Source organism: Microplitis mediator, chromosome 3 (assembly GCF_029852145.1).
Source record: "Microplitis mediator isolate UGA2020A chromosome 3, iyMicMedi2.1, whole genome shotgun sequence".
NCBI classification, from domain to species: Eukaryota; Metazoa; Arthropoda; class Insecta; order Hymenoptera; family Braconidae; genus Microplitis; species Microplitis mediator.
This window is the reverse complement of record NC_079971.1, coordinates 7178799-7200823: the sequence shown is the minus strand read 5'-3', so window position 1 is coordinate 7200823 and position 22025 is coordinate 7178799. Positions and strand designations below refer to the sequence as shown.

The following is a 22025-nucleotide window of genomic DNA, read 5'->3' as shown; positions in this document are numbered from 1 at the left end:
CGGACGTCATTGCTCTGTGCTGTTTAAAAGCCCGAGGGATCGAAAGTATCTCTTCGATCCAGATGATATTCTCTTTTCATTGGCGAGTGTATCAAATTTATACCTAGTGAAATAACATAAAAATATATAACGTCTCAATATGGACCCTGATGGTCGAAAACTCACCCGGGAGCTTATTCGCGATTTGATTTCTAAAGACGAGCCGGAAGTTGAAATTCTGAGTCTAGATGAAGAACCAGGATCGGGACGTGGCGACAATTACACGTCAATGTTGTACAGGATGAGAGTTAACGGCCGAAAAAGATTAAAATCTGGAGAATTGGTGGCTTGGAACACGGCTATTATTTATAAAGTACTGCCGGAATCTAAGGCAAGACGTGAAGCATTTAAAAGTGAATCGCTTTTTAAAAATGAAGTGGTTTTTTATAACAAAGTGTGGCCGGCTTTAAACGAATTGCAAACAGGTAAAAAAGTATTTGGTGGAGTTGCTAAAATTTATGTCGCGAGATCTGATCTTATTGCTATGGAAGATTTGAAGATAAGAGGATTTGTGATGGCAGATAGACGTCAAGGATTGGAATTAAATCGACTAAAGCTTGTGCTTAAAGCACTTGCTGGTTTTCACGCTTTGAGTCTCACGCTTCGTGATTTGAGGTATTTTTATTTTTCATTTTGATGTATTTAAAAATAAACAAATTCATGCCAGTGAAAACAAATCTTTGAGAAGAATCTAAATGAATAAATTTTTCAATAGGCCAGAAGTTTTTGAGCGTTTGGCAGATGAAAATGACCCAGAAAGTATACGTGAAGGTTTGTTCCGGTTAGAATATGAAGACTGGTATCGGCATTATTATCGCGTAGCTGTTAAAAATGCGATAACGATGGTGTCGGAAGCTCTGCCGATCCAACATGAACACAAACGCAATGAAGTTTTAGGGAAACTACAAAACTTTCTACATGAAGATGTTTTTTTTCATACAATGTGTGAATTGGCTTCGACTCGAGGACCATTTACTGTTTTTTGTCATGGGGACTGCTGGACTAATAATTTTCTCTTTTCAGAATCTGATACTGATGAAGAGGTGATAAATTTTTTTTTTTTTTTTTCATTTTTACATTTTAAATAATTTTATTCGATACTAGGGTAAGTCGACCAATAAACGATAGTTAAGCTGTTTCTTGTACTTAGTTTTTGAAAGAAACAATACAACTAAATATTAGAAGTGTGCGAATTGTATTCGAATAGTTCGATAAAATCGAATAATTCGAATTTTTCGAATTATTTTTAACTTTTTGAATTATTCATAAATTTTCGAATTTTAAAAATTCTGATCAGCTTTCAAATGTTTAATTTTGCAAGGGCATGTATTTATTGGTCGAGTTGCCCTACTTAGTTTTTAAAATAAGTCTCATGTGAGACCGTACTGATGATCTATACTGGTCACAAAAATTAAGGGATATAAAAAAAATTCCAAATTTTTGAGTGATTTTTAATATGCTGTAACTCGGTGAAAAATGGTCATAGAGTAAAAATAAAAAAATCAAATCGTAGCCTCAAGTTTCTAGTTGTCAGATCTGGACTTCAAATTTTTTATCATGCACGGTTCCGGAGTAATCCTTTTTTGTGTGGGATTTCTTAAGATTATAAATAAAATATAAATTAAAAATAAAATTATAAATAAAATATAAATTATAAAAATTAAAAATAATATCTTCATTCATGGCAATAGTCTAGAGTTAACTAATCAACGAAACCAATTAATTTTATTTGATATTCCAGGCTGTTTATCTAGTTGATTTTCAATTATTGCGCGTTGGTTCATTAGCACTGGATTTAGTAAATTTATTGTATTGCTGTACATCCGGACAAGTTAGACGAGTTCATATGACTTCATTACTGGCTCATTATCACCAGCACTTGATGAAAGCTCTAAATACATTAAATCCACAGCAATCTCGAGATTCTTCTGTTACATGGGAACTGTAATACGAATTATTTTATCTTTTATTCCTAAAATTAATTAGTATATTATATGACTAGAGAGGAAAGTAAGACATTCCAACCCATGTGTGTAATTGTTTACCCGAGCCAAAGGCGAGTCCTACCTTCCTCCGTAGTGTCTATACAATTTTTCACCAGATCTGCACCTGAATGTTTAAATTCTCGTTCTGTTCAAAGAGAAGAAAGTCATTCTTTTTTCTTATGAGAAAACAAATGATAAAAATTATCGCATCCGCCATTCTTCTTACAAACAGAGGCAAAAATTTAAACTTTCAGGTGTAAATTTGGTGAAAAATTGCTTACACACTACGGAGGAAGGTAGGGTTCGCCTTTGGCTCAGGTAAACAATTAAACACGTGGGCTGGAATGTCCTATTTTTCTCCCTATTCATATAATATACTAATTTTACCAGATCTGTACCTGAAAGTTTAAATTTTTGCCTCTGTTTGTGGGGAGAATGGCGCATGCGATAATTTTTATCATGTTTTCTCATAAGTAAAAAGAACGACTTTCTTCTCCCTAAACAAGGCAGGAATTTAAACTTTCGGCGCAGGTATGGTGAAAAAAATAAATTATACAAAAATATGAATATTTAAAAAATATTTCTAAAGACAATTAAAGTTGATGAGATTAATTCTATAGATTAAATGAAGAGGTACGGAAATGTGGACGTTTTGGATTTGGAATTGCACTAGACATTCTTCCAATCAGTACATGCGACAGTGATAATGCACCTGATCTGTATGAAGGAGCTGGAGATAACACAGAAGAAGTTCGAAATCCTCGTGCGCCGCCTCCTGGTGGTGATGAATGTGCTCGATTGATGACTGAACTAGTTCTTGAGCTGATTCAAAATCGAGCTCTATAACTTTACTACCTATATAATTATTAGTCATTAATAAGTTATAATTATTGATTAATTAATAACTCTAAGAATTTTCTTCATTAACAAACAGTTTTTTTTTATCGATTAATGGGAATTAAATTTTTTCAATCAATAATTTTGTATTCAAATACTCCACTGCTTTTATTGTTTTATTTAGAATAAAAATTTCTATAACTAATAATTAATTAATTAATTAAATCTTAATAATAACATTTTGAATATTAGGTAAAATAATAAAACGGAACTTTCAATAGCTATACAAAATGTTGAATTTTATCAACGAGGACTTCATTACTACTGTTTTACAATTGTCAAATTTTTTTTTACTCCTTCATTGCTAACAATCATTAATGTTTATTATTATAATTTTTATAATTATTAATAAATTAAAAAAATTTTATAAATTATAATTCAAAGACATAGTGTTAAATATATATATATATATATTTTTTTTTTCTTATCATGGTCAATAATAATTAATCGTCCAGTATCAAAATTTTTTTTTTGTACACAGAAAAAAAAATTTTTTGATCCAAGAAATTTTTTCTCGTCCCAAGAAAATTCAAATTTTCAATTCATAGTGAAAAAAATTTCTTAGCACAAGTAAAAATTTTTTACACCAAAAAATTATTTCTCGCTCTAAAAATTTTTTCTTATCCCTAGAAAATTTACGGTTTTAATTGATAATGAAAAAAATTTCTTAGCACAAGTAAAAATTTTTTTTTCTGTGTACAAGTAAAACGTGAAGTTCAATCGGAATGATAGTCATCGCAGAAGCGTATAACTATTAAAATGACCGTTGTTATTTTCATTCATTTTATTTTTCATCAGTAATACTTATTGCGCAAAAAAATATATGGGCATTTTTAAAAAACTACTGCTAGAGATTAAACAACAATACAACTCTCGCGTTCAGAAATTTTGTCCAGTTAAACCAGCGAAAAAATTACCAATTTAAATCCAGACTCTAGTTTAAAATCAGTCACGATACTTTCGATTATTAACCGTTTAATCTCCAAGTGGTTTTATGAAAATGCCCCATATTTAATATAAACTGAAAATTTCAAATAAAAAAGTTATCTTTTGACTTTAGCGACGAGTGAATGATTTTATAAATTGCGATACTAACAGTCGTAGTTTATTAAACTAATTACTTATTATTACAACAACGCTGGATGCGTTAACTAATTAAAAGATAAAAAAAATATTTATGCGACTGTTTAAAATTTTTTAGTTCCATTTCATTTAAATTCATACAAATTACGCTTGCTGTGGTGGGGTGTGTGGTGGTGGCTGGGGTTGAGCTTGGGGACTTGGTGGCTGTTGCTGCTGCTGAGGTGGTGGCTGCGGCTGTGGCTGCTGCTGTTGCTGCTGGGGTGGTTGTGGTTGGGAACCCGGTTGCCAGGGCGGATGCTGGCCTTGTTGTTGCTGCTGCTGCTGTTGTTGTTGCTGCTGTTGTTCTTGGGCTAGTCGTTGATGCGCTTGTTGTCTTGCACGGAACTCAGCGGCTTTCAGTTGCTCCAAATGAAATTGTTGTCGTTCAGTAATGAGCTGCTGTCTCTGATACTCAAGACCCTCGCGCTCGCGCTCCATAGTGGTCTCTAGTTCTTCAAAGTGACGGAGCTTAATTTCAAGTTTCTTCATCTGGGTTTCAACCAGTAAAGCAACGAGTGATTTTATCTTGCGTTCTTCAACAGCGGCAAGATGTTTAGCTTTGACAGCAGCAGCGGCTAAAGCAGCAGCTGCAGCAGACTGCAATTGTGCATCACGAACTACTTTATCTTTCTTTTCTTTCGCCTCAATTTCTTCTGGACTATCACTAATTTTCTTAGCCTCCGTATCTGACTCTTTTACATCGACATCCATTTTCTCTGATTGATCTGTTCTCTCAGCATCAGTTCCTTCCTCTTTCTTTGGAACAATTGGTGTAGATAAAGTCGATTCATCACCTTCTCTCTTTTCAATACTTTCGTCTTTTTTGCTTTCAGAAGTTGCAGCAGATGGTGAAGTCGCCGTTGCACCAGGAGTCGAACTTGCTGAGGTATCTTCAGGTGGTTCTGGTGGACCAGTACCAGCAATACCAGACTGAGCTAATCCTGCCGCGGGATCAAATTTACCATCAGCATTAGCACTGGCTTGAACATTTCTCAAGTGTTGATCCAAAAGCGCTGCCGGTACTTGATCTTTTATAGCAGCAAACTCTTCCATGGCCGCTTTCGCAGCACTAGCAGCTACTCTGGGATCTACCACAGATGCAAGAAAAGCGACGGTGCTCATAACAGGATTACCGGCTTTAGAGAACGGTACCGGTTGATAAGCCAACGGTCCCAATCCCTCAGGTCCGCCTTCCTCTAGATACGGATCCTCGATAGGAAGACGTAGGAAGTGAAGAATACACTCGTCTTGGGTTCGTGAACTGACGTGCTCACATACTTTATTCCAATCGTCTTTATGCAGCTCCAATCCTTCAAGTAAAAGTAAAGTTTCTTGTTCAGTCCAATCTCTAGTAGCGCCAGCAGCCTGTTTGTTCTTCAAAACCGCAGGTTTTCTCGCATACTGATCGATTTTCAATCCGAAATTAGCCATCGCTCCTACGGCACCTTTTTCTTCCACTGAGACAACCGGTTTCTTTTCCAAGTCCAACAGAGTCTTTGCAGCGGATGGCTGCTGAGTCTTTGGAGGATTAGGGTTGACTGGAGCGAGACCAGACGGAGTATCAGACAGTACGTGGAAGTGAGACGTAGGAGGTGGACCCATGGGAGTCGGACGTGACTCTGCGTCAACTTGATAATTAATTAAACCCCATTGCTCTAAAAATGCATGGACGCGCATAATAGCGCAGACGTCACCAGCTAAATTACGTCGGCATGCTGTTGAAGTTATGTACTCAGTTGGATTGAGTCGGTAAGTATCGATCATAAAATTTCTGTAAGCCAGATAAATTTCCGGAGTCTTAGATTTATTTTTTCCATTGAAAAATTCTGAAAGCGCGCGTTTTTCAATTGTGTGAATTGAGTTGTAGTCAAACCAGGCTGAGTAACTGGGGACGACAATGTGATGAGTTTGTTCAGTGACGTTGTCTTCAGGCTCATCTTTTCCATTGTCACCACGTTCTTTACTTGTATCTCGTTCCTCACGATCTTGTGTCCCCTGGGAGCCTTTCTCTGACTCAATCGGCTCATCAAGATCTGCCATGTTACCGGATTTAAGCGGCTGAAGTTCGCTGTCTTGCTTTTTATTCGACGTAAGACTTCCTGTCGAGCCACCACCGGTTCCAGAAATTGGAGCACTCGTTGGATTGGCCATGACTTCAACGATCCTTGGTTCAGCAGGTGGATCTTCCATACCCTGAGTCAAATCTTCCTCTTCGTCTATACCACCGCGAGTTTTTTTAGGTGTCACGATTGCTGATGTTCCTGCTAAGCCGGCTGGTCCACGACCACTCTTACGTTTCCCTATTTTTGGGGGAGGACTTGGTGACCGTTTTCGTTTTTGTTTCTTAGCTGATGCTGGTGGAGGTGCTGCTGGGGGAGCCATCATGTCTTCAACTGACAATCTAAATTTGTGAATACGTTTTTGTCCATTGTCATCTACTTCGTAGTCTTCTTCATTCATCCACTCATTATACTGATCTAGATCTAAAGCCCACGTGGCCGATACTTTGTACGATGATTTTTGTGGTGGACCACCTAGTCCACCTTCGGGAAATTCAAATGGCAAATCGAAATTCACCCAAGAGTCATAACTATCAGGGAAATAGTACCAGTGGAGTAACACAGAACGATCACGACGTAAACATGGCCGTGCGTATTCTTCTTCCATAGGATCTACAGGTGGATAAATTATGTGCGTTGCATCAGCTTCATTTTCAGCAACTGTACCTTGATGACGTCGAATACTTTCTTTAACTTTTGACGCAGTAGCTTTGTCTACTTCAGGTTTTATATAAATACATGGGACAGTTATACATCGGTTCTGTATCAATGCACGCTCTGCAGCCATGAGCATTTCAATTATACGATCTAATCGTGAAGTCGACTGAAATTAAATTTTTGGTTGATTATTCTGTGGGCTAAACTAACAAGATTTAAATTATTAAGTTTGATATAATTATTAGACATACTTTTCCTACGGGGAAATCAAATCTTCGCCATCCTTGTTCTTGTTTAAATCTGTATGCTGTTCCAAGTATGTGACAAAGTCCTCCATTTGGTTTGAAGTCTAGAAAACACTTCATCTGTCAAAGATAAAATAATGATTATTAAAATTGGAGTAATTAATAATTGTCGAAATAAAAAAAAATAAAATATATTTATCTATATAAGGTAAGAGACCCACTACCGGATCAAGGAATCAGTACCCGATCACTCTTGTATTTGTACATCTATTTTTACTTAATTTTAATAAATATGGATATATAAATACATGGAGTGATCGGGTACTAGTTTCTAAATCGGGTACTAGGTATTTTACCTTAGATTTAAAAAATAAACCACTTATCAATTAAGAGACCTAGTACCCGATCACTTGTGTATTTGTATATCTATTTTTATCAAATTTTATAAAATATAGATATACAAATACATGAAGTGATCGAGTACTAGTTCCCTGATCGGGTACTAGGTCTTGGTAACACGACAATTGACCTAATGCCAAAATACCCGCGACAAAATAACTGCAAACCAAAACACCCCCGACAGAACACTCGTGACAAAATACCCACGACAAAATACCCGCAAATTGAAATATTTTACGTTATTAATAAATGTATCTATCATTTTGAATGGATAAATTACTTGATAATATACTTAAATCAAATTACCAACGGTTCTGTTGGGAAGTGACACGCGTTAATATCACCCGACAAAATATCCTCATGACGAAATATTTTTAAACAAAATATCTACATGACAAAACATTTCTAAAGAAAATGACTTAATGGTAAAATAATCGAAAAAAAATCTGCGATAAAAGGGCACAATATCATTGCAAGTGCGTGCATTTAGATATTTGTTTAATTATCTTTTTGATTTTTGAAGATATTCCACATCTATTAGTATCTCATTTATAGAAATTTTGGCTTGCGATTATTTTATCACGGCTATTTTGGCAGCGGGTATTGTGTCGTCGGGTCAAATGTTACGCAGCCCTAGGTCTTTTACCTTAATATAAATATAATTTTTGTATCAACAATAGTTTATTGCGTTTTTCTTTTTTTTTTTTTTTTTTAATTAATTTTTATTTTATAAAATAATTACTTGTTATCTTATAATATTACTAGTTGAACAATTATCATTGTTAATAAAAACTAGCAACTAGATATTAAGCCAATTTATTGGTGAGTTTAAAATTATCCTGAAGTTACTAAACAATTAAAAATTTTCTGTTTTTTTTTTTTCAAAAGCGATTACAAAAAAAAATAACTAAAAATATGCACATGTAAAAAATTTTAAAAATAGTGCAATTTTTTATAATTTATAATTTTTTAAAAAATCAAAAAATTATCAGACGTCGGGTAATTTCAGTATGACAGTTTAAAATAAAATGAATAATACTAACAGGAAGTCTTGCCATAGGTGGTTTTGAAACATTTTTTCCAAGATTATCTTCTTGAAATTGAATAAGCTGAATAATCAGCGTAGCCAAACTTTTATTTGTCGGTGGATCCGTCGTCACATACTGAAAAATATAAATAAATATAATAATTAAAATAAAAAAATTAGTTAAAGTAAAACATGATAATTTAAAATAAAGATGAAAGATGGTCTTGTTTTGGTTTTCAACGCTTGATGTCTCTGGATTTGTCCATCACAATTATAATTCCAACGTATTAATATTAATTTCTACAGGGATTCGTATATTTAGTAGTTTTATAAATGAATTTTATAATAAAAAAAAAAAAAATAAAGAACTGCAAAATATGAAAGCAACAAAAATATAAATGTTTAAATATACAAGTTGATAAGAAGCTTGGAAATATATTGATGGGGTTGGGACGCCGGGTTTCAGTAGTTACCTTTTTGCAATTTTTCAAAAGCCATTGCTTAACTCCATCAAGTTGCGCTAATACTTCAGCGGACTCAAAAAATTTCGTGTTGGGTCCACCGTCTTTTTTCGGTTGTAGAGTTAACATTTTTCACAAGATATTTGGTTAAATTATAAAATTATGTCGAGAAACACCGCAGTAACAATGCCGTACCAGCCGCAAACATCACAATTTTCTTAATATTATACTATCATATGAAGTTAGCTGTTTTTTACTACGTACTGAATTGTAGGTACAAAGACGCCATCTTGATTTAAATTTTTATTTTCATGTAACAAAATTATTTAACAACTGAATTTTATATTGCAGTAGAAAGTAATTTAATTTTTGAAATTTATAATACAAAATATTTGAATATTTAAATATTTATTTATTATTTAAATTATTGACTATAAAAATATTGCGTTCTTTGATGAAAATTGGCCTTAAAATAATGCGCGCCGTTTTAATGCAACTTCTGTCAGTTAGTGTGAATGTAGCAGACATGAGTCATTTTATAAATTTTAAATAATTAAGTTTATTAATTAAAATAATGAAATTTGAAAAATGCGCGCACTGATTTTTTATTTATTTAAATACGCATTTTTTTATTTCTTTTCTACTTACATTCTTTTTATCGATTCAAAAATTCAAAAATTCCCACTTGTCAGTTACACTCATATGTCATTGGATATTTTAAAATTTAATGTATTAAATAAGTAATTGATTTTTTTTTTGCATTTAATTTAATTTATTAATATAATAATTAATAATTAACGATAGAATAAAGTATTGATAAATTTATTTATACTTCATAGAACTTTTTTTAAATTGTAAGAAAAAATACGTGTGTGAATGCAACTGACAAGTGGGGATTTTTGAAATTTTTTAATAAAATTTAAAAATGCGAATTTAAATCAATGACAAATCAGTACGCGCAATTTTGAAATTTCATTTTATTAATTTATTTATTTAAAATTTATAAATTGTCTACTACATTCACACTCATACATTCATCATCGTAAAAATAGTTGGTAGCATTGATCTAAAATTCTATTTTTTTAACCTTTAATTTAAAAAAAAATAAATGACATTTATTTAACACAAGTAAATAAATAAATCTCTGGAGTCGTACAATTAATAATTTAAAAAAAAATATTGGAATTAATAATTTAAAATAAAAACACAATATATCAATGCGTTATAAAGAACAAGGTTAGTAAATTTATACTGTACAGTAAATACAAACATAATATTTATCATTTCATTAATTATTATGATCCTGAAATAAGCAGACAATTGACAATTTTCGAATTATTTTCCAATAATTTAATTAAAAAAAAAAAAAAAAAATACTTAAAATATGCACATGTAGAAAATAAAAAAAAACCATAAGTGCAATTTTTTGAAATATTTTTTTTTTAATTGGTCGTTTTTTAAAAAAATTATTGAACGTCAGCTAATTTCAGTATCATTAATTATTATATAATAGTGTAATTAAAAATTATGATACTGAAATTAGCCGACATATAATAATTTTTTGATTTTTTAAAAAACGATAAATTATAAAAAAAAAAATATTTCCAAAATTGCACTTATAGTTTTTTTAATTTTCTACATGTACATATTTTTAGTTTTTTCTTTTCTTCAAATTTAATTGTTCAAAAAAAAAGTCAAAAAAATTTTAGTTGTTTGCTAACTTCAAGATCATATTAAATTTATATATAATCGTGTTAATTAAATTGTTTATTTGTTAGATGAGACAGTCATGTCTGATAATGACAATATTGATGTAAATGAAGTTTTTGAAAATTTACTGTTGGCTGAAGACATTGCCGAGAAAACTGGATTTGAAAAAGGCGTTGAAGCCGGCAAAAGTCAACTGTTGAAAGGATATCATCTTGGTTATCACAGAGCTAGTGTTTTAGCTGCACAGTTGGGATACTACAGTGGAATAGTCGAGTACTGTTTGAATGAAAAAAGTTTATCATCTAAAGCTATCGAACAGGCTAAGAAATTAAAAGATGAAATTAAACAGTTTCCTAAAACTAATGATGAAACTTTTGATATTATAAAGCATTCAGAGGATATTAAATTTAAATTTACTAAGCTCTGTTCATTAGCAAAAATAAACGCAGCTTATCCAGAAGCTGAAAAACTTGATTTTTAATTGACAAGAAAAATTTTTTAATGATTCTGAGGTCCAGACAATTAACAATTTTCGAATTTGTTTTTCAACAAATCATTTACAAGAAAAAAAAAATAAAAATATGCACAAGTAGAAATTACAAAAACTATAAGTGCAATTTTTTTAAATATTTTTTTTTTAATTTATCATTTTGAAAAAAATTCAAAAATTATGAGACGTCAGCTTACGTCAGTATCAATTTTTTTTTACTGTATATAGATTTTATACATTCTTATATAAAGAAAATATATATATAAATATATGAAAATTTATTTTTCAAACAATGGATTTATATGAGAATTTTTTTACTGAAATATTGTCATTTATTGACAAATATAGTGAATTAATAAACTGTCATTTGGTTGATTTTATAACTGAAAATTTGTGGGAAAAGTGTCTGCCTGATAATTTTAAAAATCAACTTGAAGAGTTTGAGAAATTGAAAGTCGACTTAACAAATTACAATAATAAAAATAAAAATAGTGATTTTAATGAATTAGATAATTTTATTGACCACGTAAATTATTTAAATTTAAAAAACAATCCACAACTTTTAAAGCTTGAAGACATATCAAGTATATTATCTGATGATCATTGTAACTGGAGAGATTTTTATCACAACAATAATGACAGTAACGTCGAACAGAACTTTATGAACGACAAAAAAAAATATGAAATTGAAATTTTTTCAAAAGTCATCGGTTATTTGTCTAAAATAAATTCAAGTTTGGTAATTGATGTTGGTGCTGGCAAAGGATATTTGGGCACAAGTTTATATCAGAATTATAAAATACCGGTGTTAGCTGTCGACTCATGTGAGTCGAGACACAAAAGTGCAATAAGTCGACAAAAATTGCTGATTAAAAAAACGCATCATTCTTATCCTTTGGTAAAATTTTTTATTTTAATAAAATTATGAGTTTGAATGTAGCAGACATCAGACAAATTTAAAATTATCAATAAATAGAGTAAATAATAATAATAATCTTTATTTGTCTTTATACTGTACAACTTCCGTTTTTTTACAGTTTTGTTTTTTTATCCTTAGTTTATTTACTTATTTACATTGATTGATGTTATTCATACCTGCTTTAGCACTCTTACAATCATATGATCCTGAAGTTAGCAGACAATTAAAATTTTTTGGATTTTTTTTTCAACAAATCAATTACCAAAATACAAAAAATAAAAATATACACATGTAGAAAATTTTAAAAAATACAGGTGCAAATTTTTCAAATATTTTTTTTTTCATAATTTATTGCTTAAAAAAAAATCAACAAATTATTAGAGGTCGGCTAACTTCAGTATCATTATAATCATTCATATTTTGTTAGTGTAATTTGTTCCCTAATTTTCGTGGGTGTATAGTACTATACTTGAAATTACTCTACTGTTGACTTATTATATTATATAACTGTAGCTTTATTCCTTTTTTTTTATCACTTTTTATCTATTTACACTTCTTTTGCTTCGTTTGTCTTTTTCTTGGCTAGGCTTTCAAATTTTCTTGTGTACTCTATGACTTCTCTGCTTGGCTCTACTATCCCTAGTTCCTTCATTCTCTCTCTTGCTTGTTCTGTTTGCTTTCTTTGTATGAATTTCTCTTTGATTTTATTTGATAGTATGTGGTCTATTTTATTGTGTTTCCTCGCACTCCCATATATGTTCTAATGTTTCTTCATGTTTTCTGCATACTCTGCAAGTCCTGGTGTCCTTTGGCTGCTAAATTACCCAGGTTTCTGCATCTGAGCCTTGCCCATTGCTATTTCTCCTCACTCTTTAGCTCGTGTCCTTCCCAATATTTTTCCTCGCCTAATTCTTTTTTTCCAGTAGAGTAAATAATTAATAAAATAAAATTAAAAAAATTGCGCATTTAAAAAATTCTGATATTATTAAGTGCATTTTTTATAAATATTATTTTTTTAATTATTTACTCTATTTATTTATAATTTTAAATTTGTCTCATGTCTTCTACATTCGCACTCATTAAAATTATATATAAATAAATTTTTATGTAATATTTATATTCATATTTATATTATTCGGTCATCAATTTGATTTGATTATTACGCTATCTACTGATAAGATATTACATAATAATTTTATTACAATAATTCTAGAATAACTAACTGAGTGTCGATTAATTTCTATTGCTCTACATATATTTTTTTATTTATGACCATTATTATTTTAATTATTTAGGTCCAGCATTCCGTTAAATATATAAACGAAACAACAGACTATTCAGAATTAGTCAAGTCGTCATTCCCAGAGTTAAATGGTCACGATAATTATCTCCTTGCAGGACTGCACACTTGCGGGTCATTGGCTGGAGCGATGATAAAATCATTTTTAAATTCTCAATGTCTTACAACTCTGTGCGTAATTTCATGCTGTTATCATTTAACAGAGGAATGTTTAACTGATAAGTATACATTTACTAAAAATGCACGTATGCTTGCTCAGCAATCAGTTGAAAGAATTTCCAACAAATACAAACCGTCATCGCCTTCAGTATTTTACCGCGCACTACTTCAAATACTTCTCCAATCTCTAGGTATAAAAAAATAATTATTATTTTTAGTATTTTAATTTAATCTGTTGTAAATAAATAACAAGAATTTTTTTCCTCAGGAATTCCTGATTCTAGAGTAGGCAGAGGCGCTCCTACAGAAAACTTTCCAGTTTATGCGACGTGGGCATTAAAAAAAATAGGAGTTGAGAAAAATAAAATACCTTCTACTGATGATTTAAATGAATTATATGAAACTTATGCTGATTACGAATGGAAAATGAATGCATTCCAATACCTACGTGTCCATTTAGGCTCATTAATAGAGTCGGCATTAATTCTAGACCGTGTAGTTTATTTACTTAAGAGTAACAAGTGTTCAAAAGTATCAGTTGTACGTCTTTTTGATCCAATTATATCTCCACGTTGTTATCTAATTACTGCTTTGAAGTAATTTATAGACAAATAATTATCAGTTATAAAATTATATTTTTTTAGAATACAATTAAATTAATAAAATGTTGATTATGTTGGTTCTTTTCTGTTCTTTAACATCAGAAAATTACTCACAGGTAACTGGACTCAGGGTTATTGTTGCTATTTAATGTTTATTCAAAATTATTGTATAACGTTTCGTTCTTTTCGGGACTTGATTAAGTTCTGAAAGACATAAGTAAAATACAATTTATAAAATATAAGATAAAATAAAGACCCTGTCAAAAAAATTCTTGGGATTGCATGGAAATTTATAGGAATTAATATAGTAGTGTATGGATTTATATAAAAATCTGTGTAGGAAACCATGAGTATTTGGATTCTCATATGGGAAATTCACATAGGAAGTTTTGGGTATCTGGATTCCCATATAGAAACTTGGATGTATGGATTTCTTTATGGGAAATTCATATAGAAATTTGGGTTTCGATGTAAATACAGTAGGGCCTCGTTATAAGACTAGCTCAGGGCTGTAGGGGAAACAATTCTTGGAATTGAGGTACCCCCACTATTGTGCTTAACATCGTTTGCGCCCAAACCTCGCTATAAGACTATCGCCGTTTTGCGTTTTATTTCTGTATTCGGTTCAACTCTACTCTCTATTATACAGCGTATCTATTTTATATATAATCATAAATAAACAGAATTCTGTCGTTCTTTTCTGTTAATTAATTATGTGATACCACGAAATTTTAAGTATTCTTTATGAAAATAAATTATTTAATCTAAAATCTTTATGTATGTATATTTTATCTCGATTTTAGTCGTAATTGTCGTTAGTCTTATAGCGAGGTCTTGGCGCAAAACTTTTAGTGAGTTGTTCGTAGGGAAAGCGTTCCGAGTGAGTTTCAACAAATTGAGGGGAAGAGTCTTATAACGCGTAGTCTTATAACGAGGTCCTACTGTAATTTCTATAAAATCTGGCATATCTGGATTTCTATGTCTATTGTTTATTGATATATATATATATATATGAATAAAACAACAGATTAATATTCCATCTGAAAACGCCATGTGGGAACCCACTCAGGAATCTAGGCTGCATTCCCATATAGATTTTTTTGATAGGGAAGTTAGTAAAAACTTAATTAGATGATTAAATTCATACCAATTCAAATTTACAATAAAATCTAAAATTCAAATTACCATTACTTTACCTCAATTGGTTAAATTTAAAATATCAGACCTATAATTAAATAATTGAGATATAAAATAATGATAAATGACACAATGTTTCTTTCCCTATAAATAAATAAACATCTGCGTATATATGGGGCATTCCCCGCCAAATCGGACAGTTTCAAAAATTGTTGTTTTCGATTTTCTTCGTTTTTTGGTATTTTTCAGTACCCCTCACAAGAGGCTTCCTCAAATTTTGACATTTTTTTGATCAATGGTTCAAAATATATTAAATTTTCAAAAAAACCGCTCTTTTGATGGATTTTTGATCATAACTTTCGTAATAATAGTCGAAATCCAATGTTTTTTTTTTTTCAAAATTTTCGTGTTTAGATGGCCTTTTCAGAAAAATACAAAACAAGTATTTGAAGTGTTCTTAACCGAGATTTTTGAATTTTGTTTTCAATCATGTTTTTAAAACTGTGTATCCTTCGATTTTCTTGAAAATTTTCTATCTTAAACATCTATCCATCCTGCAACTTCTAAGCCCTGTCCGGTAGTGGGCCTTCCATGATTACTATTTTTTAAAATATAAAAAAATTAAAAAAATCGAAAACAACAATTTTTGAAACCGTCCGATTCGGCGTGGAATGGCCCATATAAAAAATTACAAAATTAATAATCATGTTATAAAGTCATAATAGTTTATAAAATATATTATTTATTGTATTACAATGTAATGCATTTCGGCAGGTGGTTTATGTCCTTCTCCACATTTACAACCGGCTTGCAAACCTAAGACTCGTCCGGACGAGTTATAAATATCAGGTCCAGACGATAATTATTGTATATAACATTAAATTGAATACTTCTTTATATAAGTTTAAAGAAATGATATAATATTATACATTATCTTGTAATTTTTAAAAAATCTAAAGTGTTAAATAGATAATAGTTATGATACGATATCAATTTAGTAAAAAATAACCGTCAGTTCCTTAGTAGAGAGCAAACTAACGGGAAATAATCAATAACCAAACAATATCACCAGTGGCGAATCAGTTCTCTCATAACCGTTGAAATAAATCTATGGTATTACTTACTCTTAAATATTTATCATTATTCAAACTTGTTAAATAAACAACTCGAAATTTATGAGAGCGGCTAAAAATATTTGTAATTTAAAAAGTTTTAGTGCAGGTGTAGCTCACAAATCAATACGACGCTTATCTCTACCGCAAATAGAATATATTTATATTTTCTGACGAAATGAAACCTCTTGCATCAACTTTTAAATCCATCGGTTCGCGATTCATCAATAGACCAATTAAAATATCCCAAGTAAATTTTACTCGCGGTATTACATCGCAGGAAATTTTTACTAGAGAAGACAAGTATGGAGCACACAATTATCATCCGCTACCTGTTGCACTGTGCCGTGGGGAAGGTGTTTTCATGTGGGACGTCGAGGGAAAACGTTATTATGATTTCTTGAGTGCTTACTCTGCAGTTAATCAAGGGCATTGCCATCCAAGAATTTATAAAGCTATGATAGATCAAGGAAAAAAGTTAACTTTGACTTCCCGGGCTTTTTATTCTGACGCTCTTGGAGAGTTTGAAGAATTTATTACTAAATTATTTGGGTAAGTGAGAAATGTTTATTTATTTCGAATAGAATAAACGCCAATCGGCTGTATACATGTAAAGTTTTTATTACAAGATTAAATGATTAAATGATTAGATAGCATCATTTTTATGCATGTATTTAATAATTATATAGAAAATTTTTGCACAGACTAATACAGATTAATAGAGTAGTAACAAGTTTTTTACATGAGATGTAAAGGAGGAGAGTGAACCACCAAAGTTATCTAACAGTACAATGATTATTAACTAGATTCGCAATCTTGTTTAATGGTCCATAACCAGGGTGGCCACGAACCGGGAAAACCGGGAATTATCAGGGAATTTAATGCAATCGGGAAATATCATGGAAATGTCAGGGAATTTCGAAAAGTATCTAGGAATTAAATTGTAACAGTTCAAAATTTAAAAAACTTTTAATTATACACTAAAAATTTCAAATTTTAAAGTGATTTTCAACAGATTGTAACTCGAAGGAAAATGGTCATACGACAAAAACAAAAAAGGTAAATTGTAGCTTCAAGTGTCTAGTTTTCTAATCTGAGTCTTTGAATTTTTTTATTATGTGCGATTCCGGAGTAATCCTAAGAAAACTATCGAAAAAGAAATTTACCAAATTTTTTCTCGTCTTAAAAACGGTCTTCGAGCTTCAATAAATTTTTTTCGATAATTATGGTTGATTTTTTATTGCTCCGGAACCGTGCATAATAAAAAAATTTAAAGACCCAGATCAGAAAACTAGACACTTTTGAAGCTACAGTTTGACTTTTTGGTTTTATTGTACGACCATTTTCCTTCGAGTCACAAACTGTTGAAAATTACTAAAAAATTTGAAATTTTTTTAATATCCCTTAATTTTTGTAACCAGTGTACTTTGAATTTATTTAAATTATAAAATTTCTTATTAAATATTTTAACTTATACATTTTTAACATCGAATAATCAAAAGTAGGCAATATTCATTTATTTTATTGTCCTTTTTTCTGGTTTCTCGCATTATTTAATTATCAAATTTAATTATTAAAAATGAAAACATAATAAAAACTTTGAATAACTAAATGATACGAATAAAATTTCTAAATCAGGGAAAAATGTGAAAAACTGTACTGGAAAACCGGGAAATATCAGGGAATTTTGAAATCATTTCTTTGTGGCCACCCTGATAACATACGTAGTTTTTTGTTGTTTTTATTGAATACAGCAGCCTTCGGGATCTTAGATCTGGTCTTGAGCAGATGAAACTGAACTGTTCCAAGATTTCAGGGGAATCGATATATCCATTGATTGTTTTGTAAAAATGGATTAAGTCAGCACGCTGTCTACGACTCTGCAGACTATTTATCCTGTATCGAGTGTAAACATCATCAGTATTCCTTGAACGTAGACGGTATGCAATGTATTTGCAGAGCTTGTGTTAGATTTTTTCTGTTTTACCTATTATTACATTCGAAATGTCATAATTATAAAAAAAAATAAAAAAATTTTAATAGATGCAGCCAAAATTATTTTAACCGGTGTTTTTTTTATTAGCTACTAATTTATTTTTAACTCAACTTAGATTGTTTCGAAAATTACCTGACCGTTGCTTCGAAGACAATTAATCCGCGATAATTGATCTACGCGAAGATTGAATTGACGTGTGCGTCAATTGATCCCCACAATTTTATACGACGACAAGTGATCCCTAAAAATTGTCCCCATCGACATCTGATCCCATCGAAAATTGATTTTTATCAGTAATTAATTTACATCATTTCATTTTTTATATTTATAACAGTGAATTTTAATTACTCATGACATAGTAATTAATTTATAATTAATTATTTTATTAAATTGTCTGTGGAATCAATTGTCGTGTGATCACTTGTCATGGAACGTGTTTCGGGCAGCGAAAATTTAAAAAATTTGTCATTTGACTGCTTGTGGGGTAGCTAGGGGTGGCCTGCAGTTTTCGGCTGACAAATTAGCGCCTATGCAAAAAATTTCCGAAATCTAGATCCGGTAGATTTTTTTTACTTTTCATTTCGTTTTTTTATTTTTGTTCCGAGAAAAACGTTCCGATCTTCAGGTACATGATCCAAGCGGCAGTTGATCCGCTAATAATTGATCCCACAGACAATGCATACAATATTACTGGTTTTGTGTGTGCGTAATTACAATAGTATCTTAACACCCACACTTGCAACTGTACTGAAAAAATTATCTAGTAAAATCACTTGACACTAGAATTGAGTCCAAGAATAAACTACCCCCGAAATTTATATCATTCGATCAATTATTCAGATCAATTACGTCTCGAATCAATCGTCGCTAGGATCAATTGTCTAGTTATCGGTCATGCCACCGTTTCTAAAAACAATTTATTATATAATTAAAGGTATGATAAATGGCTACCAATGAATACTGGAGTAGAAGGAGGTGAAACAGCTTGTAAGTTAGCACGCAAATGGGCTTACAAAGTCAAAAAAATTCCTGATAACAGTGCGAAAATATTATTTGCTGAAAATAATTTCTGGGGACGAACATTGAGTGCAGTTTCTTCAAGTACAGATCCTACTTGTAGTTCTGGTTTCGGCCCATTTATGCCAGGTTTTGAAGTAATACCTTACGATGATTTAATTTCACTGGAAAAAAAGCTCAAGGATCCGCAAGTTTGTGCTTTTATGGTAGAGCCAATTCAAGGCGAAGCAGGAGTTGTTGTTCCTAAAGTAAGGATACTAATTATTTGATGATTCCATTATTTACATCTCAATATATAATTTAATACCTCCATTATCTTGAAATTGATAATAATTGTTATTGCTCTAAATTTAAATTAAATGCTACAAGTATTCAATGTATAAATTTTTATCTAAGACCTGTATCTTAAATGTTTATTTAACAATTAAAATTTATCAGATACTTGGAATTAATATTTTTATTTTATTTATTGCAGGATGGTTATCTAAAGAGTGTGAGAGAGTTATGTACAAAGTACAATGTACTTTGGATTGCAGACGAAGTGCAAACAGGGCTGGGAAGAACTGGAAAACGTCTTGCGGTTGATCATGAAAATGTGAAGCCGGATATTTTGATCCTCGGCAAAGCATTGAGTGGTGGTTTTTACCCCGTTTCTGGAGTTCTGGCTAACGATCCAGTGATGCTGTGCATCCAACCTGGAGAACATGGTTCCACGTATGGTGGCAATCCTTTAGGATGCCGAATTGCTATGGAAGCAATGAAAGTATTGGAAGAAGAAAAATTAGCGGACAATGCGCAGAAACTTGGCGTGATATTAAGAGAAGAATTGAATAAATTGCCGAAAGATATCGTAACTTTGGTAAGAGGCAAAGGACTTCTTAATGCTATTGTGATTAATAAAAAATTTGACGCCATGAAAATTTGCATAGAATTTAAAGAACATGGCTTACTTGCTAAACCTACACATGGTCATATTATTCGGCTTGCGCCGCCACTTGTTATAAACAAGGAACAAATTTATGAATGTTGTGATATTATGTCTAAAGTCATTCTTAACTTGAAATCGTAATTTATTTATACAGGAATTCCCCTTCCGGGTAAAAAAATTATGTGTTTTATATATAATTATATGTGAAAAATGACGCAATATAATTACATGTAAATACATATGCCAAAAAAAAAATTTCAAACTACAATAAGACCATGCGCAATGCAAAACAATATAAAATAAATACATATAATTATATATTATTACTTATATTTACATTTTACACAGTTTTCAGGGATTAAAAAGAAATTAAAGGGACACTTTTCTTTTTTGAATCGACGTATTTTGTAGCAAATTTTTAAATTCAGGTTTTCAAATTTAATACATTTTTTATAATTAAACATATAATTATTACCCAGATAGCAAAATGACGTCTTGATGAGTTCTGCATGAGTTCCTATTTATGATTTAGACGTCTCATTCAACATCTTAAAAAAGTCGTTAAGAAGTTCTCAAGATGTCGAATGAGCCACCTAGTGAATTCAGTAAGACGTCTTTAAAAAAGAGTTTTCAAAGAGTTCTTTTTTCTGACTTCGCAAATAAGACTTCAGTATGAATTTACCATGACGTCTTAAGGAGCTCCTAATTTTGACTTCATTAAGAAGTCAAAAAAAGAATAGATTTAGACGTCACAAAACTGACGTCTTATTTATGGAGTCTTCAAGAACTCTTAATTAAGAGTTCTTAAAAATGACACCTTTAAGAAATCATTGTAAGACTTCTTGAGGACGCTTCAAAAAGACCAAGTAAAGCAGTCATTCCGACCTGAATGCTGTCTGGGTAGTTAGTAACTTTGCCTTTTTTACGTAAAAAAAATTATATATTATTATATACGATTATATATAATTATATATGGAAAATCGTCCAATGTTATTATATGTAATTATATACAATTCCATGTAATTTATACATAATTATATAAAAAAAACATTGTATATATTTATATATAATTTTATATAATTATATAGGGTCATTTTTCATGTATAGTTATATACCTACATATTATTATATCTAATGGTATATGGATTGTATATGATGAGATATGAATTGAATATAATTATATATTCTCATATATAATTATTTGTCATTACATACAATCACATATAATTACATACGATTATATATAACAAACCATTGTATATATAATTATATATAATTTTACCTGAGATTCTATAATTTTTTTTAACCAATTGATAAAATTTTGATGCACTTGTGACAGTTGAAAATAATTGAAAATTATTAAAAAGTGGGGGTGGGGGTACTGTCTGAGAATGACCTTAATTCATATTGTATTTTCTTTACACAGTATTGTATATATATATAATTAATAAATTTTAATCAATAACATAATTGAAAAATAGTAACAAATATAAGCATTCATAAAAATAAATAAATATTTAAAAATTACATAATACAAAAATATTTTTATTTATCTGAAAACATAATTAGGATATAATTAAAAATTAAAAGTTCATTTAATTTATTAAGCTTCAAAATAAATCATAAGAATTTAATAATTTATCTAAAAGTAAATGAATAAGAATAAGAGATACTCCTAAGATTTAATCCTGATAAGACTTATTGATTGGTGATAATTTTTTTGCTATTGACAATCAGGCGCCTGTTTAATAATTTTTTTATCA

At 30.6% G+C, this 22025-nt stretch overlaps 5 protein-coding genes across 6 annotated transcripts; 4 read left to right on the top strand and 1 right to left on the bottom strand.

The window, feature by feature from the left end:
- Positions 1-13: 13 nt before the first annotated feature.
- On the top strand, positions 14-3185 carry LOC130665746 (uncharacterized). Its single transcript, XM_057466294.1, has 4 exons — positions 14-654; positions 755-1082; positions 1781-1983; positions 2645-3185. The coding sequence occupies exons 1-4, from the start codon at positions 140-142 to the stop codon at positions 2868-2870; spliced, it is 1272 nt and encodes a 423-aa protein (XP_057322277.1). The 5' UTR covers positions 14-139; the 3' UTR covers positions 2871-3185.
- Positions 3186-3210: 25 nt separating this feature from the next.
- Positions 3211-9147, bottom strand: LOC130665739 (SWI/SNF complex subunit SMARCC2). The gene is made up of 4 exons (XM_057466284.1): positions 8905-9147; positions 8448-8567; positions 7012-7125; positions 3211-6926 (listed from the first exon to the last, which is right to left on the bottom strand). Exons 1-4 carry the CDS (start codon positions 9019-9021, stop codon positions 4149-4151), a joined length of 3129 nt encoding a protein of 1042 aa, XP_057322267.1. The 5' UTR covers positions 9022-9147; the 3' UTR covers positions 3211-4148.
- Positions 9148-9638: 491 nt separating this feature from the next.
- LOC130665747 (uncharacterized) lies at positions 9639-11221 on the top strand. 2 transcript variants are annotated; one of them, XM_057466296.1, is made up of 3 exons: positions 9639-9943; positions 10022-10128; positions 10671-11221. In XM_057466296.1, exons 2-3 carry the CDS (start codon positions 10110-10112, stop codon positions 11081-11083), a joined length of 432 nt encoding a protein of 143 aa, XP_057322279.1. In that variant the 5' UTR covers positions 9639-9943; positions 10022-10109; the 3' UTR covers positions 11084-11221. The 2 variants fall into 2 exon arrangements, with proteins under 2 accessions (XP_057322279.1, XP_057322278.1); XM_057466295.1 differs by having other exon boundaries at positions 9640-10128.
- A 15-nt stretch (positions 11222-11236) lies between these two features.
- On the top strand, positions 11237-14212 carry LOC130665744 (probable methyltransferase-like protein 25). The gene is made up of 3 exons (XM_057466292.1): positions 11237-11990; positions 13307-13661; positions 13739-14212. Exons 1-3 carry the CDS (start codon positions 11385-11387, stop codon positions 14068-14070), a joined length of 1293 nt encoding a protein of 430 aa, XP_057322275.1. The 5' UTR covers positions 11237-11384; the 3' UTR covers positions 14071-14212.
- Positions 14213-16183: 1971 nt separating this feature from the next.
- LOC130665743 (ornithine aminotransferase, mitochondrial) lies at positions 16184-22012 on the top strand. Its single transcript, XM_057466291.1, has 4 exons — positions 16184-16322; positions 16420-16873; positions 19252-19582; positions 19810-22012. The coding sequence occupies exons 2-4, from the start codon at positions 16500-16502 to the stop codon at positions 20401-20403; spliced, it is 1299 nt and encodes a 432-aa protein (XP_057322274.1). The 5' UTR covers positions 16184-16322; positions 16420-16499; the 3' UTR covers positions 20404-22012.
- The last annotated feature ends 13 nt before the right edge of the window (positions 22013-22025 follow it).

What these genes read in the sequence shown, in the direction of transcription:
- LOC130665739 (XM_057466284.1), bottom strand. Translation starts at nt 9,021, where the DNA reads ATGTTAACTCTACAACCGAAAAAAGACGGTGGACCCAACACGAAATTT. An exon ending in CACCTATGGCAAGACTTCCT is followed by an intron (nt 7,126 to 8,447) that starts GTTAGTATTATT and finishes TATCTTTGACAG; the next exon opens with ATGAAGTGTTTTCTAGACTT. An exon ending in TTGATTTCCCCGTAGGAAAA is followed by an intron (nt 6,927 to 7,011) that starts GTATGTCTAATA and finishes ATTTAATTTCAG; the next exon opens with TCGACTTCACGATTAGATCG.
- LOC130665744 (XM_057466292.1), top strand. Translation starts at nt 11,385, where the DNA reads ATGGATTTATATGAGAATTTTTTTACTGAAATATTGTCATTTATTGAC. An exon ending in CGCATCATTCTTATCCTTTG is followed by an intron (nt 11,991 to 13,306) that starts GTAAAATTTTTT and finishes TTAATTATTTAG; the next exon opens with GTCCAGCATTCCGTTAAATA. An exon ending in AATACTTCTCCAATCTCTAG is followed by an intron (nt 13,662 to 13,738) that starts GTATAAAAAAAT and finishes TTTTTTCCTCAG; the next exon opens with GAATTCCTGATTCTAGAGTA.
- LOC130665746 (XM_057466294.1), top strand. Translation starts at nt 140, where the DNA reads ATGGACCCTGATGGTCGAAAACTCACCCGGGAGCTTATTCGCGATTTG. An exon ending in CTCACGCTTCGTGATTTGAG is followed by an intron (nt 655 to 754) that starts GTATTTTTATTT and finishes ATTTTTCAATAG; the next exon opens with GCCAGAAGTTTTTGAGCGTT. An exon ending in TCTTCTGTTACATGGGAACT is followed by an intron (nt 1,984 to 2,644) that starts GTAATACGAATT and finishes TTAATTCTATAG; the next exon opens with ATTAAATGAAGAGGTACGGA.
- LOC130665743 (XM_057466291.1), top strand. Translation starts at nt 16,500, where the DNA reads ATGAAACCTCTTGCATCAACTTTTAAATCCATCGGTTCGCGATTCATC. An exon ending in TTTATTACTAAATTATTTGG is followed by an intron (nt 16,874 to 19,251) that starts GTAAGTGAGAAA and finishes ATATAATTAAAG; the next exon opens with GTATGATAAATGGCTACCAA. An exon ending in CAGGAGTTGTTGTTCCTAAA is followed by an intron (nt 19,583 to 19,809) that starts GTAAGGATACTA and finishes TATTTATTGCAG; the next exon opens with GATGGTTATCTAAAGAGTGT.